The sequence below is a fragment of the Rhinoderma darwinii genome, chromosome 1 (genome assembly GCF_050947455.1).
Source record: "Rhinoderma darwinii isolate aRhiDar2 chromosome 1, aRhiDar2.hap1, whole genome shotgun sequence".
NCBI classification, from domain to species: domain Eukaryota; kingdom Metazoa; phylum Chordata; class Amphibia; order Anura; family Rhinodermatidae; genus Rhinoderma; species Rhinoderma darwinii.
The window spans coordinates 331,112,671-331,131,189 of NC_134687.1; the positions used below are offsets into that span (position 1 = coordinate 331,112,671).

The following is an 18,519-nucleotide window of genomic DNA, read 5'->3' on the forward strand; positions in this document are numbered from 1 at the left end:
TTGCTCTCCCTTCCTTTGGTCCCCAGTCCCTCTGTTCTCTGTCGTGAGTACGGTTCCCAAGAACCTCAAACAGTTGTTAAATGTACTAACCTGTTTTGATATGTATGTTTGAGTGAATGAGAGGATGTTTGTGCACTCCACATCAGAGTGAAAGAGGCCTTTACGGCGGAATGATTGAAACTGCCTCAAAACGCACCTCTACGGAGAAAGCATGGTGGGGTCAGTGCAGTGATAAGTAAGAGGACCCTACCTTCCTCAGACACAAGTGTTTTTCTATTTTTCTGTGTTTGTCAAGTAAATTATTAACCATTCCCTGAGCAGAAGAAGGACAAATGTAAAATTGAAGGTTAAGTGTATTTGGGTGTAGTTTCCGGACTGGTCTACCTTGGTTTGTCAGTACAGGTCCTTTGGGTACCCCCTGCACTCGGCCTTTAGACATTGTTGATTAAATTCAGCTTCAGTCCACTATTGCTATTGGGTGTAGGGCCATTCCTAGGGAACGAGAGCGAAACAATATCTGATTACCTCTCGGCCTGTTGCTTGACAGCCTTTTGTTACACTGGTGTTGGTTCTGCATCTAGGTACATTCAAGGGTTCTTGTCCTGAAGCTGCACATGGCTCGTCTCCCTCATAAAAAAAATAATAGTGCTTAGAAAATACCTATCTTAGATTGCTTGACATAGATGATATGGAGGGCAGATCCTTTGTGGGATATTGCTTAGTTGGTTGTAACTTTGCTCTGTTGGAAGATTTGTTTTTGTGTATACGGACACGTAGAGGATACGTAGTGTGGGACTTTCCCAAACAGCCAATAGCCATAGAGTTTGTTAGTGGAAATAAAAACTGAACGAGAAGGGTACAAGTCCCCTCCATCATAGCAGGGCTATGGGCAACAGTCACAGCAAATGTGGATCTGGCTGATCACCAGATCAGATAAGAGGTTGTCCACAGGCTCCCCTGTCCCCACAGGAGGAGATGAATATGAGGTATAGCACATGGCTGAGCAAGCACCTGTTAAAATGTTGTATGCTTACTAGGGGCTGCTCTTATAATCCTCCAAAATCTGGCAATGGACACTCTCATAACCTTGCAAAAGCAGGCAGGTCACCAACCACACAGTAAATTGAGGAACACAAGTTGTATATCATATAACGGTGTTTGGAAACATGGAGGTGGTGTGCCCCTCCAGCTATATATCAGTTTTTAACAAACTTATCTAATCTCCCATCTCATGTTTCCAAAGGAGGAATGGTTGCTATTATAAGTAAATTTTGGGTTGCGCCAGGCTACTCACAATTTGCGACACAATGGTGCAAGAAATGCATGATTTGTGCCAAGCACAATTCAAGCAAAATTACTAGGGTACAGATGAAACACCTTGTAAAACATGACTACCCATTCCAGAGATGGCAGATAGACTACATTCAGCGACATAAATGTGGTGTTTATGAGTATGTCTTAGTATGTGTAGATATGTTCTCCTCTTGGGTAGAAGCATGGCATGTTGCTAAGGCTGCAGCTTTAGTGACAGCTAAGAAAATAATATCCGAGATTGTGTGCAGATATGGCCTACCTGAGACGTAGAGTCTGACCGTGGGACACATTTCACAGGGCAGCTATTTCGAGAAACGTTGAAAAGGTTGCAAATTAACCAACACCTACATACTCCATATCACCCACAGTCATCAGGGAAGATTGAGAGAGCAAATGGCATCTTAAAAAATAAGATAGCTAAATTCTGTTAGCAAACAAAACTTACTTGGGTACAAACCCTACCGTTAGCTATATTTGCAATGAGACATACACTAAAGGGTATGCATGGACTTTCACCATTTGAGATACTGTTTGGGAGGCTACCGCTAACAGGACTTTTCTTTCCAGAGGAATTACATGGACAGTAGTATGCTTCTCTAACTGACTATGTTGTCCAGCTCCATAAGCAGCTGACTAATTTGCATGGCTTAGTCTTTTCTTCTTTACCAGACCCACAGAACAAAAATGGAACTCACCACCTACAACCTGGAGATTGGGTCGTGATAAGAAGATACATAAGGAAACATCTGGAAATCAGATTTGATGGCCTCTACCAAGTACTACTGACCACTTCTACCTTAGTGAAAGTGTAGGGGAAACCCAACTGGATTCACGCTTCTCATTGTAAAAAGGTGAACTTTCAGGTCAGGTGACGCAGATTTGTACAAAATGGGGGAGGCCACTCAGAGAAAGGAGGATTGACTATAGGAAAATTTAAAAAATGCATTTGCTGTCTTGCCTGTTCTTTTGTATCTTATGCTATTGTATACAGGTGAACGGAGAACGGCGGAAGAACTCTGTTTGGCTTCTACATCTACAAACAGCTGAACACTACTGACTGTTGGATCTGTTCTCATGTTCCAGCAAATCATAAAGGAATCCCTTTAATTGGTGTACAATGAATGACCTCAATCTCACACACTATAGCTATGATTTTGAGATAGATGTAAATCACACTGCTCACAATGCTCTCTCAGACCAAGGAACATATTTAGAAATAGCTGGCCTACTAAATACACCCACTATGTGCATAGGGCCTATGTATGCTGATCACATAGCCAGAATTAAAGGGTGCAAAGTCAATTTACCTAAGGTACACGTTGGAGAAACAGATTGTAAAAATGCCACTTTACTGTTCAATGTGAAGTATGATGTAAAATGTAATGAGGTACACGGTAATTGTAATAACCAATGTTGGTGTGCAACTATGACAGCGTCTTGTGCACCCAGGTGTTCCTGTCCTGACAAAGGAGATGATGACGAATGGGACTGTAAAACTAAAGTGCATGACAATATGAGATGGTTTCAAAGTTGGTTGGGGAATCATGGTAAAATAGTTCCTATGGTGATAAAACCAGGGCTATATTATATTTGTGGTAACAGAGTCTGTTCTTGGCTTCCTATGGGATAATGGGGTAATTACACCATAGGAAGAGTTGTTCCAGCCATCAGACAACGTCCAAACATCTCAAGTGCTGACATTTATGAAGTGTACTCTAAGGAGACTAGATATAAATGAGAGTTGTTTACAAAAGCAGATAAAGCTTGGATGTGGTTCCCCTCTTGGACAGGCTGGGGAATCGAACTAGCGAATAAGTTAAAAATATATGCTAGTATCATGGATGGGATAATTGAGACCACCAGTTCTATCCATGCTATCAATGAAGATTTGGCCCAAGTTAGGAAAGTTGCCCTCCAAAATAGAATGGCTCTTGATTAGCTGTTAGCAGAATAAGATGGAACTTGTGCTGTTCTTGGTGAAGAATGTTGCACCTGGATTGAAGATTCATATGAACCCATGAAAAGTAAAGAAATTGAAGAAAAAAGCTAGAGATATATCTAAGGAGAGATGGAATCCCTTTTCTTGGATGGGATCTATTGATGTTTGGTTTAATAATATGCTTTCTGGATTGCTGAAACCCATAGTGGTAGTGATAGGACTGATTTTAATGCTATTAATTGCTTGGAAATTGTTAATGTGTTGTATTTCTCGTTGCAGTAAATATGTGTATACATCTATTCTCTAAGCATGATGACAAAACAGCTACAGAGTTTATTGTCTGACAGTCCAGCTCGACTACCTGTCTTTGGGACAATGACATTGTTTACCATGAGGGAGGGGGTCAGCCTTGAGGACGGGCTGTGTTGAAATGATTTAATGTTGTGCCATCTTATCTGCAGTCTCTATTCTCTAGTGAGATAAGAAGTAGAGACAAATTAACTTGTAGGGACCTTGAGCGGTGAATAATTATTATAATGCATTGAAATATTCTCATTGGCTGAATCAGAGTCATTATCATATTGTAGATGATTGGCTGAAATCAAAGCCTACACCCCTTCTGAATGATATTATTGTAATTGAGTTTGGCAACAAACGGCAGAGAAGGATTTTGAGCATACAAGCATGGTCTCTTGTGTCATCTTTTCTCTCATATATATATATATATATATATATATATATATATATATATATATATATATATATATATATATATATATATATATATATATCGATCACCTATGATTTGGAAACTGGATAAATCACTGGAGGGGGGTATCGGTTGATATACCCATTACAAATTTCAGTCTAATATATTTTTGCCCATGATTGCATTAACACAAGTACAACAACAAACCTCTAGTCACATGAGATAAAAAGTGACAGGCTGGGAGTGGCTTTGGGCAGAGAAAACACTGACGGGACAACATCACCTTAACTTTAGGAAGCAGTAGGAGTCCCAGAAGTTTGGTGCCCACCTTTCAGTACCTGATGATAATACTAGTAACATGCCATTACTTACTGTTACGGGGAAACCCCTTTAACACACACTTCACTACACAGTAATTCTAAATAAGTAACAAGACATTTACCCCATTGTACCTAGATTACACTACAACTATTACTCTCCTATACTAAATGGTTTGGCAGAGGAACAGTACTTACCTTGAGCAGTCAGTCCCTGTCCAACTTGGAGGGCAATTGCATCTGTTTGGTCTTACACATCTTCCTCCATTTAAGCAAGGGGACTGGCAAACAGCTGTAAAAATAAATAATGTACTTATATTAAAATGAACGGCAATATAAGGCTCTATGCACACATGCAGGGCTGGCTGCAGGGTTATGTGGGTCCTTGGGCGACAGAGCCTTAGTGGGCCCCTTTGCGGTGCAACTTGAGCGGCGGCAGTATAAAGGCAGAAACTAGACAGTGAATATGAAAACATTTTATTCAGAAACATTGTGTAATGGCAGGAAGGAGGTGAAGGGAAAGTGAGCCCTAATCTACCCACCGCCCTGTCCCTGCCTACTTGCAACGACCCGCCCTAGGCGACGGGGTACAACTGGGCGGCGGTCCCTACGCTGTCTAAGTGCACGGGAGAACAAACAGGGAACACGCAAGGGAAGGGGCAGTAGCCACGGAACGCCGCGAGGAAACGGAGCGGTGAATGAGTGGTCAGGACCAGGATGAAGTGGAGTATACCAAAGTGAGCACGGAGAAGGAAGCAAGCCAGGGGCAAAGCAAAGCAGGTTAAGCGGAACTGCAGCAAGGCAGAAGCACGGCAGAAGCAGGCTGGAGCAAGCAGCAGTGAGGCCAGGAATCCAGAAGAATTACAAGCACTGAGGAAGAGAACACGGCAGGTAATAAAGGACAGGGGGCGGAGCTAACTCCGACTGACCAGGCCGCGATAGGCTCTCCCACTCCTGAGCCTGCCACCCTGGTTGGTGGGAGATGGTGTCAGTCGAACAGGTCTGGCCTCAGGTGTGGATTGATTAATCCCAGGAGTATACCTAGACGTAGTACCTGGCAGATCCCTAACACATTGTAAAGACGTAATTTTTTAAAAACACTAGTGCAAAACATTTGTAATTTTTTTGTTGTGCTTGTGTTTTTTTATAGGTTCCGTTGTTGGACTACGTCGGATTCGAGGACTACTTCGATGACGGCTTTTTTTCTCAATAAAATGGTTAACGAGGGTTGTGTGGGTTTTTTCTATGTCCTTGTATTTCTTAAAATGTTATTAATACCGCCTTATTAATGGCCACTGACTGATTGACAGCGTCCATTACTAAGGTGGGGCTTAATGTTAGCCAGTGAAAGAGCTAAGACTAGCACCCATTATTACCCTGGTACCCACCACCACCAGGTTTGCCGGGAAGAGCAGAGTACGAACCAGTACCCGACCATCTGTAATGGTGATAGACGGGTATTGGGGCAGCCGCAGGCTGGTACTATTAGGCTGGCAAAGGTCAAAAACAGTGGTCCATCCCATCCTGGTAATGCTACAGATGGTCAGGTACTGGATCGTACCCAGCTCTTCCCAGCACCCCTGGTGGCGGTGGGTACCGGGGTAATAATGGGGTTTAGTGTTAGCCTCTGCAATCAGCCAGCGGCCATTACTAAGCCGGTAGTAATTAAAGTTTAAAATAAAATACAAAGACATAGAAAAAATATTTTATTGAAATGAAAAACCCGCCACACAATCCTCGTTAAACATTTTATTGAAAATAAAAAAGCCGTCATCGAAGTAGTCCTCAATTCCAATAATTAGTAACACGTGGTAGGCTTAGATACAGGGCCCATGTGTGATACTGTCTTTTAGACCATGTATCTAAGCCTACCACAAGTTAGGCTTAGATACAGGGCCCCAGCAGACAGTAATCTTATACTGTATTAGATTACTGTCTGCTGGGGCCCTTTATATAAGCCTAACATGTGGTAGGCTTAGATACAGGGCCCATCAGACAGGATCATACATGGTGTGAGCCTGTCTGCTGGGCCCTGTATCTAAGCCTACCATATGGTATTCTTAGATAAATGGCCCATGTCTGATCCTTTCTGATGGGCCCTGTATCTAAGCCTACCACAAGTTAGGCTTAGATACAGGTCCCCAGCAGACAGTAATCTTATACTGTATAAGATTACTTTCTGCTGGGGCCCTGTAGCTAAGCCTAACATGTGGTAGGCTTAGATACAGGGCCCATCAGAAAGGATCAGACATGGGCCATTTATCTAAGAATACCATGTGGTAGGCTTAGATACAGGGCCCATGTGTGATACTGTCTGTTAGACCATGTATCTAAGCCTACCACAAGTTAGGCTTAGATACAGGGCCCCAGCAGACAGTAATCTTATACTGTATTAGATTACTGTCTGCTGGGGCCCTGTATATAAGCCTAACATGTGGTAGGCTTAGATACAGGACCCATCAGACAGGATCATACATGGTGTGATCCTGTCTGCTGGGCCCTGTATCAAAGCCTACCATATGGTATTCTTAGATAAATGGCCCATTTCTGACCCTTTCTGATGGACCCTGTATCTAAGGCTACCACAAGTTAGGCTTAGATACAGGGCCCCAGCAGACAGTAATCTTATACTGTATAAGATTACTTTCTGCTGGGGCCCTGTAGCTAAGCCTAACATGTGGTAGGCTTAGATACAGGGCCCATCAGAAAGGATCAGACGTGGGCCATTTATCTAAGAATACCATGTGGAAGGCTTAGATACAGGGTCCAGCAAACAGGATCACACCATGTGTGATACTGTCTGATAGGCCCTGTATCTAAGCCTACCACATGTTAGGCTTAGATGCAGAGCCCCAGCAGGCAGCAATCTAATACAGTATAAGATTACTGTCTGCTGGGGCCCTGTATCTAAGCCTACTATGTGGTAGGCTTAGATACAGGGCCCATCGGACAGTATCATACATGCTCATGTATCTAAGCCTACCATGTGGTAGGCTTAGATACAGGGTCCATGTGTGATACTGTCTGTTAGACCCTGTATCCAAGTCAAAAACAAGACAGGCTTAGATACAGGAACCCAGCAGACAGTAATGTTACACTCACCCTCCTCTTCGGCTCCGGGTGCAGCAGATGTCTTGACACCATCCAGCATCGTGACGTCTTGTGTGGCACACAGCGTCGGGACTTCCGCTGTGCTTGGGAAGGAGGAGGGTAAGTATAGTTTCATTACTATAGTAACAGGGGCCCGGTCACAATTGCGACCGCTGCTTCCCCTGTAGCTACACCACTGAATGTGGCAGTCGCCCGGGATCCGGGGCACTGGGCTAAAGATCATACAAGGAATTACTTTTTGGTTGAGATCTGCCTCCCATTCGTTGCCAAACTCGTTCGTCATCTTGGGAGATGTGTGTTTTGTTACAACCATACCCATTGGCCCTGTTTACTGTACACCCCTTTTCACATCACCCGGAGGTTTTAAAAGGGGTTTTCCTTGTGAAAACGCCGTCATTAGCCCCAATACCCCTGAGGACTCTGCAAAACTTGTTGCGGGGGCTCTTCTGATTTTTAGCGCAATGCAGCCTTAGCCAGTCAGGGTACATGGACAGATATCATACCTTCGTTTTCACCTACATGCCGCCATTTTTAGCGGATGCTTACGCGTCTATGTTCCTCTTATAGTCAATAGTACACTGTTACTCAGCTACATGTATGAGAATTTCGCTGTTTGACTGCATTGTAATCTTATTCTTTATGTGGTCTGTCTTTTGGTTTAAATAATAAAGATTCATATTTACTATAACTAGATTCATATTATATTGTTGTTAGTTGGGAAAAAAACTGGCCATATAGAAACTAGGTCCCCTTTATGCCCAGGTATAGAATTTAGGCCCCCTTTGTGCCCCCATGTAGAAGTTAGACCCCTATTTTGTGCCCACATTTAGAAGTTAATCCGCTAGTTTGTGCCCGAATATAGAAGTTAGTTCGCTAGTTTGTGCCCCCCTATTAAAGTTAGACCCCCAGTTTGTGCCCCCATATTAAAGTTAAGCCCCCAGTTTGTGCCCCCATAAAGAAGTTAGTCCGCTAGTTTGTGCCACCATATAGAAGTTAGTCCGCTAGTTTGTGCCCCCATATAGCATTTAGTCCGCTAGTTTTTTGCCTCCATATAGAAGATAGTCCGCTAGTTTGTGCCCCCATTTAGAAGTTAGTCCACTAGTTTGTGCCCCCATATACAAGTTAGTCCATTGCAGGTGCTCTAATATGAAAGCTAATCCCCCAGTTTGTGCCCCCATGTAAAAGTCAGGCCCCCAGTTTCTGCCCTGCCCCCATGTAAAAATTAGGCCCCCAGTTTGCGCCCCATGTAAAAGTTTCAGGTCACAAGTTTGTGCCCCCAGTTTGGTCCCTTTGCTCCAATAAAAATAATTTAAAAAAAACTCACCTAACACGTTCCAACGATGAGCTGAACAGTCCCGTCACTGTCTTCTTACTGGTACTTGGCATTCACAATAACAAGCGGCGGGGCGCAGTCACGCAGATGATGTAATCACATCAGCGCAAAATTATTACGTCATCTGCGCCGCAACACATTGTTATTGTGGATGCGAGAAGCGGGGCCTCCGCTCTGCAATCTTCTGCCGTGCACCACGGACGACTAGTTAATTTAAGCAGGTGGATGGCGTACAGTGGGCCGCTACAAGAGCAGTGAACCCCGGCACTTGCCCGGGTTCACCGGGTGCCGATGCTGGCCCTGCACACATGTGACATGTCTGTGCAGAAGCAGTATATTTAGAGCCAAGGACATGACCAGATCATATAATTAAGCACGGTGCTGACAATCTATAAAGTCACATCAGTACCATATACCAACCTATCACATAACTAACAAATAAAATGAATTTGTATTCTTGTCTAATGAAATAAAGGCTACTTCACATAATACAATAGCCTGTATGCTATGTCATATGACTAATATATGAACAACCCCTTTTAATTGTGGTTAACTGACTACAGCAGGTCATCTAAACTCAACTTGGACAGAACGGAGCAAATGCGACAAGGAAACAACACTCACGTAGCTGCAGATTTGAAGTAATGGCTCAAGTAACCACTGTAAACATCCTTCTGAGCAAATGCTAAAGATTTTTAGAACAATTCGATATTATTCACTTTATACAGCTGGATTTGAAAGTGCAAAATGGCCTCTACTTACCAAGATGACATCGCGATCCAGTCCAACCATTTACACAATGACATTTGTATGGAGCTGTGCAACGACCTCCGTTTAGACATGGCAAGATGCAAATTGCTGGGGAAGAAAAGAGATTGTATATAGATAATATTGTCCTCTACATACAGGCAGCTAACAAACTAAGTGTTGAGTTAGGGTCAAAAACGTCTCAAAATACGGAGCTGTTTTCAAGAGAAAACAGCTCCTGATTTTCTTACATTTTTTGTGCCACTCGCGATTTTTGTGGCGTTTTTTACGGCCGTTTTTGGAGCTTTTACGGCTCCAAAAACGTCCCAAGAAGTGTCCTGCACTTCTCTTTCGCGGACGTTTTTTACGCGTAAAAAAACGCTGCGAAAAACGCTCCGTCGGAACAGAATACAGTTTTCCCATTGAAATCAATGGGCAGATGTTTGGAGGCGTTCTGCTTACGATTTTTCAGCCGTTTTCCGGGCGTTTACGGCCCGAAAAACGGCCGAATATAGGTTGTGTGAACATACCCTCAAGGCTCCACATGTTAAGTCATCATAAGTTTGATGTAATAGCCATTATCTCTTCATACCATAGGAATCCTACATTCTCATTCTGCTTATGGAAAAACAAATAAAGACAGAACATACAAAATGTCAGTGTTTGTGTTTTTGTACATATGCCAGCAACATTAAAACATTGCATAGGAACATAACTATGAAAAAATTTAGGTATGACTAAACGAGTAACATGTGCAACCTGCTCAAACCTTGACTTGATATTAAGAGTTGTATAAAATGGAGGTGGTATAAAATTCATGGCCTAACCCCATATTGTGGGGTTCAACTCTCGGCGCACCAACAATCACCTGTTTGAAGGGCCCGGGGCGCCCCTTCGTTCATTCTTCCATTCAAGTGAATAGGAAGATGCTGTAATACTGTGTTCCGATTCTATGAGTCTGATGGCATTGAACAGTATGGAGCAGTGTAAGTAATAAAAGGGACAACCTTTAAGAAGAACAGTAAAAATAAATTTGTAAGTTACTGAAAAGAACAAAGTTAAGAAAAGGATAAAAAAAATGTGGGGTAGTGGGAGATGAGGAAAGAAACAAGGTAAAAAAAAAGGAGTAGTAAGGCTTTCAAAGTACAGTAGAACCAGATTAACTTGTCAACCTCCATTTACCTGGACCAATACAGCATGAGTACAGCAAATGTTTGTTGTGCTATTTCACACAATAATGTAGTGGACCTGTATTTAAAAAATTATGACCTTAACCCCTTCCCGCTGTGGCCCCTTTTGACCTTCCTGGCAGAGCCTCATTTTTCAAATCTGACATGTTTCACTTTATGTGGTAATAACTCCGGAATGCTTTTACCTATCCAAGCGATTCTGAGATTGTTTTCTTGTGACACATTGGACTTTATGTTACTGGCAAAATTTGGCCAATACATTCAGTATTTATTTGTGAAAAACACAAAAATTTTGCGAAGAATTGCAAAAATTTGCATTTTTCGCAATTTAAATGTATCTACTTGTAAGACAGGCAGTTATACCACACAAAAATGTTGCTAATAAACATCCCCCATATGTCTAATTTAGTTTGGAATTGTTTTTTGAACATCCTTTTATTTTTCTAGGACGTTACAAGGCTTAGAACTTTAGCAGCAATTTCTCACATTTTCAAGAAAATTTCAAAATGCTATTTTTACAGGGGCCAGTTCAGTTCTGAAGTGGCTTTGAGGTCCTTAGATATTAGAAACCCCCAAAAAGTCACCCCATTTTAAAAACTGCACCCCTCAAAGTATTCAAAACAGAATTGAGAAAGTTTCTTAACCCTTTAGACATTGCGCAGGAATTAAGGCAAACTAGAGGAAAAATTTACAAAGTTCATTATTTTTTTCCAGAAATTCATTTTGAATCCATTTTTTTTTGTACCACAGAAGGTTTTACCAGAGAAATGCAACTCAATATTTATTGCCCAGGTTCTGCAGTTTTAGGAAATATCCCACATGTGGCCATAGTGTGCTACTGGACTGAAGCACCGACCTCCGAAGCAAAAGTAGCACCTATTGGATTTTGGGCCTCCTTTTTATTAGAATATATTTTAGGCACCATGTCAGCTTTGAAGAGGTCTTGTGGAACTAACAGTGGAAACCCCCCAAAAGTGACCCCATTTGGGAAACTACACCCCTCGCGGAATTTATTTAGGGGTGTATCAAGCATTTTGACCCGCCAGTTTTTTTTAAATTTTTTTTGGAACTAGGCCATAAAAATGAAAATCTAAATTTTTTCAAATAAAATGTAGGTTTAACTAATTTTTTTTCATTTTCAAAAGAACTAAAGTAGAAAATGCACCACAACATTTGTAGAGCAATTTCTCCCGAGTAAAACAATACCCCACATGTTGTCATAAACGGCTGTTTGGACACACAGCAAGGCTGAGAAGGGAAAGAGTACCATTTGGCTTTTGGAACTAACATTTTGCAGGAATGGTTTGCGGTTGCCATGTCGCATTTGCAAAGCCACTGGGGGGACAAAGCAGTGGAAACCCCCAACAAGTGACCCCATTTTGGAAACTACACCCCATGAGGAAATTATCTAGCGGTACAGTGAGCAGTTTGACCCCACAGGTGTTTTACGGAACTTATTGGAATTAGGCCGTAAAAATGAAAATCTAAATTTTTTCAAAGAAAATGTAGGTTTAGGTAATTTTTTTTCATTTCCACAAGGACTGAAGGAGAAAAAGCACCGCAACATTTGTAAACCAATTTCTCCCGAGTAAAACAATACCCCATATGTGGTCATAAACGTCTGTTTGGACACACGGTAGGGCTCAGAATGGAAGGAGCACCATTTGGATTTTGGAATGGTTTCTGGGCGCCATGTCACATTTGATGAGCCCCTGTAGTACTAGTACAGTGGAAACAACCCAAAAGTGACTTCATTTGGGAAACTGCACCTCCTGAGGAATTATCTAGGGGTATAATGAAAATTTTGATCCCAAAGGTTTTTTGCTGAATTAATTAGAATTTAGCCATGAAAATGAAAAAGCACCCCAACATCTGTAAATAAATTTCTCTGGAGTACGATAACACCCCATATGTGGTTATAATCAGCTGTTTACATATATGGGAACATTCAGAAGAAAAGGAGCGGTATTTATCTTTTGGAGCGTAGATTTTGCTGTAATGGTTTGCGGACAGCATGTTGCATTTGAAAAACCACTGATGTACCAAACAAAAGTGACCCATTTTAGAAACTACACCCCTAAAGGCATTTATCAAGGGGTGTAGTGAGAATTTAGACTCCACAGGTGTTTTTCAGAAATTAATACGCAGTGGATGGTGCAAAGTGAAAATTGAAATTTTTTCACTGATCTGCCATTTCACCGCTCAATATGTTGTGCCCCTGGAGAATCTTACCCCATAAATTGTTAAGCGGGTTCTCCCGGGTATGGTAATGCCTTACTTGTGGACATAAATTGGTGTTTGGCCACACTGTAGGGCTAAGAAGGGAAAGACCACCACTTCGAGCATGGATTTTGCTTGGTAGTTCTGTTTGGGGTTTTGCTGGTATTTCAGTTTATAATGTGGGGGCATATGTAATCTGTGTGGGGTACATCAGGGCATAATAAAAGGGTATAATAATGGGGTAAATAATACAATTATCCATAGATGTGTGGTACGCTGTGAAGTAATCCATTATGCACAGGCCGGTGTCACACTGATAAACGGTTTTCTTTCCTATCCCCCTTTTGTAACGCTCTGCACCATTTGGGGACTTTTTCTCCTTCGTAGTTTGGGAAATATTGCTGGGAAAGTTTTGCGCTGGTATAATACGGGCGCCCTCGCTTCCAGCGGATGTGCTATGTCCCTTCCCTTTCCTAGTTCCTAAATACTAGGGCCCTAAAACTGAAGGAATGTTCCCCTCCGGCCTGCGCATTGAGATGTTTTTTCAAAACCGCATTACTAGTGCCATAACTTTGTTATTTTTCAGTTGATTGAGCAGTGTGCGGGCTTGTTTTTTGTGAGATTTTATTGGTACAATTTTATAACACATACGACTTTTTGATCACTTTTTATTTCATTTTTTGGTGAAGTAAATTACCAAAAACAAACAATTCTGGAATAGTTTTTTTTGGGGGATTTTTTCGGCATCCAAAGTGCGCCCTAAATTACATGTTAGCTTTAGTATGCGGGTCGATACGATTACGGCTATACCAAATTTATATAGTTTTTTTTAATGTATTGCAGCTTTTGCACAATAAAATCACTTTTTTTATAAAATCATTTGTTTTCTGTGTTGCTATATTCTAAGACCCATAACTTTTTTATTTTTGCGTGCACAAAGCGGTGTCAGGGATTATTTTTTGCGGGACGGATTGTCGTTATTATTAGTACTATTTTGGAGTAAATGTGACTTTTTGATCACTTTTTATAGAATTTTTTGGGAGGAGATGTGACCTAAAAACAAAGATTCTGGAGTTGTTTTTCATGTTTTTTTTAAAAGACTTACTATGGGAAAAAGTCAGTTTAGCTTTTTTTTCATTTGAAACGTGTGTGTTTTTATTGTTTTACGACATTTTTATAAACTTTTGTTTAATTTTTTTACTTGTCCCACTAGGGCACTTGAGGGCCTGATGCCCCGATCGCTACTCTAATACACTGCACTACATACGTTGTGCAGTGTATTAGCGCTGTCAGTTATTCACCGACAGCAAGCCTATGAGGACACGCCGCAGGCGAGTCCTAATCGGCTCCCGTACAAGGCAGACTCGGACGCCATTATCTGGCCTCCGATTGCCACAGCAACCCAGTGATTGCGTCGCTGGGTTGCCGGTCAGATGTTGCGCAATATTGAGTGCAGCATCTGAGTGGTTAATCAGCCGGATCGGAGAATAGCTCCAGTCCTGGCAGTTACAGGAGGGTGCCAGCTGTATAATATAGCTGTCACCCCGCGGTGATGGTGCCGGCTCTGCTTCTGAGCCCGCACCATCACTGCAACGTAACTGCACTGCGGTTTGCGGGAACACCTTCCCGGCAGCGCCGTATATATATATGGCGGATGTCGGGAAGGGGTTAAGGACACAGCCTGTTTTTGCCTTAAGGACACAGACATTTTTTTCAAATCTGACATGCGTAATTTTATGTGGTAATAACTCTGGAATGCTTTTATGTATCCAAGTTATTCTGAGAATGTTTTCTCGTGACACAATGTAATTTATGTTAGTGGTAAGATTTGGTCGATATATTCAGTATTTATTTGTGAAAAACTCCAAAATTCACTGAAAATGTGCAAAAATTTGAATTTTTCTAAATTTTAATGTATTTGCTTGTAAGAGAAATAGTAATACCACACAAAATAGTTACTAGTTAACATTTCCCATATGTCTTCTTTATGTTTGCATCGTTTTATAAAAGTCCTTTTATTTTTCTAGGACGTTACAAGGCTTAGAACTTTAGCAGCAATTTCTCACATTTTCTAGAAAATTTCAAAAGGCTATTTTTACAGAGCCCAGTTTAGTTCTGGAGTGGCTTTGACGGCCTTATATATTAGAAAGTCCCCTTAAATCACCCCATTTTAAAAACTAGACCCCTCAAAGTATTCAAAACAGCATTCAGAAAGTTTCTTAACCCTTTAGGTGTTTCACAGGAATTAAAGCAAAGTAGAGGTGAAATTTAACATTTTCATTTTTTTGGCCAAAATTCATTGGCAATATTTTTTTTTCTTTAACACAGAAAGTTTTACCAGAGAAATGCAACTCAATATGTATTGCCCAGATTGTGCAGCTTTTAGAAATATCCCACATGTGGCCCTAGTGTGCTAATGGACTGAAACACAGGCCTCAGAAACAAAGGAGCACCTAGTGGATTTTGGGGCCACCCTTTTCTAGAATATATTTTAGGCCCCATGTCAGGTATGAAGAGGTCTTGTGGTGCCAAAACAGTGGAAACCTTCCAAAAGTGACCCAATTTTGGAAACTACACCCCTCAAAAAATTTATCTAGGGGTATAGTTAGCATTTTGACCCCACAGTTTCTTTACTAAACTTTTTGGAATTAGTCTGTAAAAATGAAAATCGACTTTTTTCTGAAACTACTTAGAAATTTTTAATTTTTACAAGGAATAAATGAGAAAAAGCACGCGAACATTTGTAAAGCATCTTCTCCCAATAACGGCAATGTCCCATATGTGGTAATAAACTGCTTAGTATTTTGGAAGAAAATCTGGCACTCTAAATAATTTTTCCAAAACAAAGAATTTTTGATTTGCAATCCACAGACTTAGACAATGTGATGTTTCGGTCAAAATAACAAGACCTTTTTCAAACAGTCTGTAAAATTCAAAAATAAGTTTTTTTCTATTAACAACCAATAACAATATTCATGTCATCACCATCAAAAATTTAAATTTTAGCTAATATGAAAATAATCATATCAATGTAAACAAATGTTCTACATACTGCATTATATATGATCAAAAAATTAAACAAAACTACTCATATGTTAAAGATATTGCGAATCATATCTTATTATACATAGGAAACGAATATGAGCAACATTCATTGGAAAAAGTTGTACACTGTAACAGAAAATACTTTTTCTGATGCATGGAAAAAATAGAATAAAAAAATAAACATAGGTATAATGAGTCAGCCTTACCAGATTGCTTTTACTATGAACAAGTACGACAATACCCCATATGTGGTCATAAACTGCTGTTTGGACACACCGCAGGGCTCAGAATGGTAGGAGCGCTACTTGGCATGTAGATTTTGGTTGATTGTCTTTTTGGGCGCCATGTCGCATTTGCAGAGCACCTGGGGTACGAGTACAGTGGAAACCCCTGAGAAGTGACTCCATTTTGGAAACTATACCCCTCAGGATAATCATCTTGGGGTGTAGTGAGCATTTTGATCCCACAGGTGTTTCATAGAATGTATCAGAATGCAGTGAAAATGATAAAAAAAAAATTTTCCCCCAAAAATATGTAGTTTTGCGCCCAATTTTTTTTTACAAGGGGTAATAGGAGAAAAAAAACAACACACAATTCGTTACCCAATTTCTCCTAAGTACGGCAATACCCCATGTGTGGCCCTAAACTGTTGTTTGGGCAAATGGCAGAGCTCAAAATGGAAGGAGCGCCACTTGGCTTTTAGAGCGCAGATTTTGCTGGATTTCACTGGTACCATTACATGCGATTTTTTTAATCACTTTTTATTTCATTTTTTGGCAAGCAAGGTGACCAAAAACCAGCAATTCTGACGTTTTTTATTATTTTACTTTATTCTGCGGGTCGGTACAATTACGGCGATACCAAATGTATATAGTTTTATTTATGTTTTGCAGCGTTTGCACAATAAAATCACTTTTGTTTCAAATAATATATTTTTTGTGTCACCATATTCTGAGAGCCATAACTTTTCTATTTTGCCGTCAAAAAAGCTGTGTAAGGGCTTGTTTTTTGCGTGATGGGCTGTAGTATTTAATGATATAATTTTGGGGTATACGCAACTATTAGATCCCTTTTTTTTATCCTGTTTTGGGAGGGGTAGTGACTAAAAAACAGCGATTCTGGAATTGTTTTTTATTTTTCTTACGGTGGTCACAGTGTGGGTAAAATAGCACGATATTTTTATAGTTCGGGTCGTTACGGATGTGGTGATACCACATATGTGTACTTTTTTTTTATGTTTTCTGTTTTTCCTATAATAAAAGACTTATTATGGGAAAAAAAAGGCAGTTATTGTTTTTTTTAACGTGAAACTTTTTTAAAACTTTTTTACAACATTTTTATTAACTTGTTTTGACTTTTTTTTTTGTCCGACTAGGGGATATGAAGGCATGAAGCCCTGTTCGCTGTTCTAATACACTGCACTACCTATAGTGCAATGTATTAGAGCTGTCAGCTATTCACTGACAGCAAGCCTATTAGGCTTCGCCTCCCAGCGGGGTCTAATAGGCTTCCGTACTAGGAAGCCATTGTTAGGCTATGGTTGCCATAGCAACCATCATAACCCCCGCGGGTGCCGATGGTTGCAATTAGTAACCATAGGGTGCGATCTAACCACATAGATACAGCGACCACCACATCTAAGCGGTTAATTGGCCGGAACTGAGCCTAGCTCTGGTCCTGGCCGTTAGAGCAGGATGTCAGCCTTAAAGCACTGCAATACAGGACGTACCGGTGCGTCCTGGTGCGGTAAGGGGTAAAGAAGGGCAGAATATTTAACCCCTTAATGACGCATAACGTGTAGTTAGGTCGTTGCAGCTATTGACTTAGTGCGACATCACGTAACTGTAAGTGACAGTGATAGAGCGGGCTCAGAAGCTGAGCCCGCGAAATCACCAGCAGGTGTCAGCTGTATATTACAGCTGACACCCTGCTGTAATGGCAGGGAATGGAGATAGCTCCGATCCCCGCCATTAACCCCTTAGATGCCGCGGTCAAAAGCGACCACAATATCTGGGTAGATTGTAGTTCATTGGCAGCCCCAGGACCACTGGGGTGCCAATGGTTGATATGGCAACAGGAGGCCTAACAAGGTCCTCCTGGTCTGCCAAGTACGGAAGCCAGAGACAGGGTCTAATAGGCTTTTTGTCAGTGGAAGGCTGGGTTCACACACCCTATTTAGGGACGTAATTTGGGTGCTTTAACCTTGAATTACGTCCGAAAATACGGCTCCAAAGCGCCGACAAACATCTGCCCATTCATTTGAATGGGTTTTACGATGTACTGTGCCGACCGTCATTTTTTTTACGCGCCGTCTTTTGACAGCGCCGCGTAAAAAAGATGCCTGCGTCAAAGAAGTGCATGTCACTTCTTGGGACGTAATTGGAGCCGTTTTCCATTGACTCCATAGAAAAATAGGTCCAATTACGTCCGTAATGGACGCTGCGAAAAACGCCTGCACGTGCCATTACATCTGAAATTCAGGAGCTGTTTTCTCCTGAAAACAGCTCCGTAATTTCAGCCGTAACGGACGTGCACGTGTGAACCCAGCCTATAAGTAAATAGATCAATGTATTAGAATAGAGATCAGTGGTGCA

General features: G+C 41.2%; 1 protein-coding gene across 1 annotated transcript in view; it reads right to left on the reverse strand.

Annotated features, from left to right (window-relative positions):
* Positions 1-4,473: 4,473 nt before the first annotated feature.
* The window catches only part of SVEP1 (sushi, von Willebrand factor type A, EGF and pentraxin domain containing 1), a 376,990-nt gene continuing 362,944 nt past the window's right edge, over positions 4,474-18,519 (reverse strand). Inside the window, exons 47-48 of the mRNA XM_075825648.1 lie at positions 9,486-9,581; positions 4,474-4,571 (exon numbers count right to left, since the gene is read on the reverse strand). Of these exons, the coding sequence (XP_075681763.1) occupies positions 4,474-4,571; positions 9,486-9,581 (194 nt within the window). The remainder of the gene's footprint in view (positions 4,572-9,485; positions 9,582-18,519) is intronic.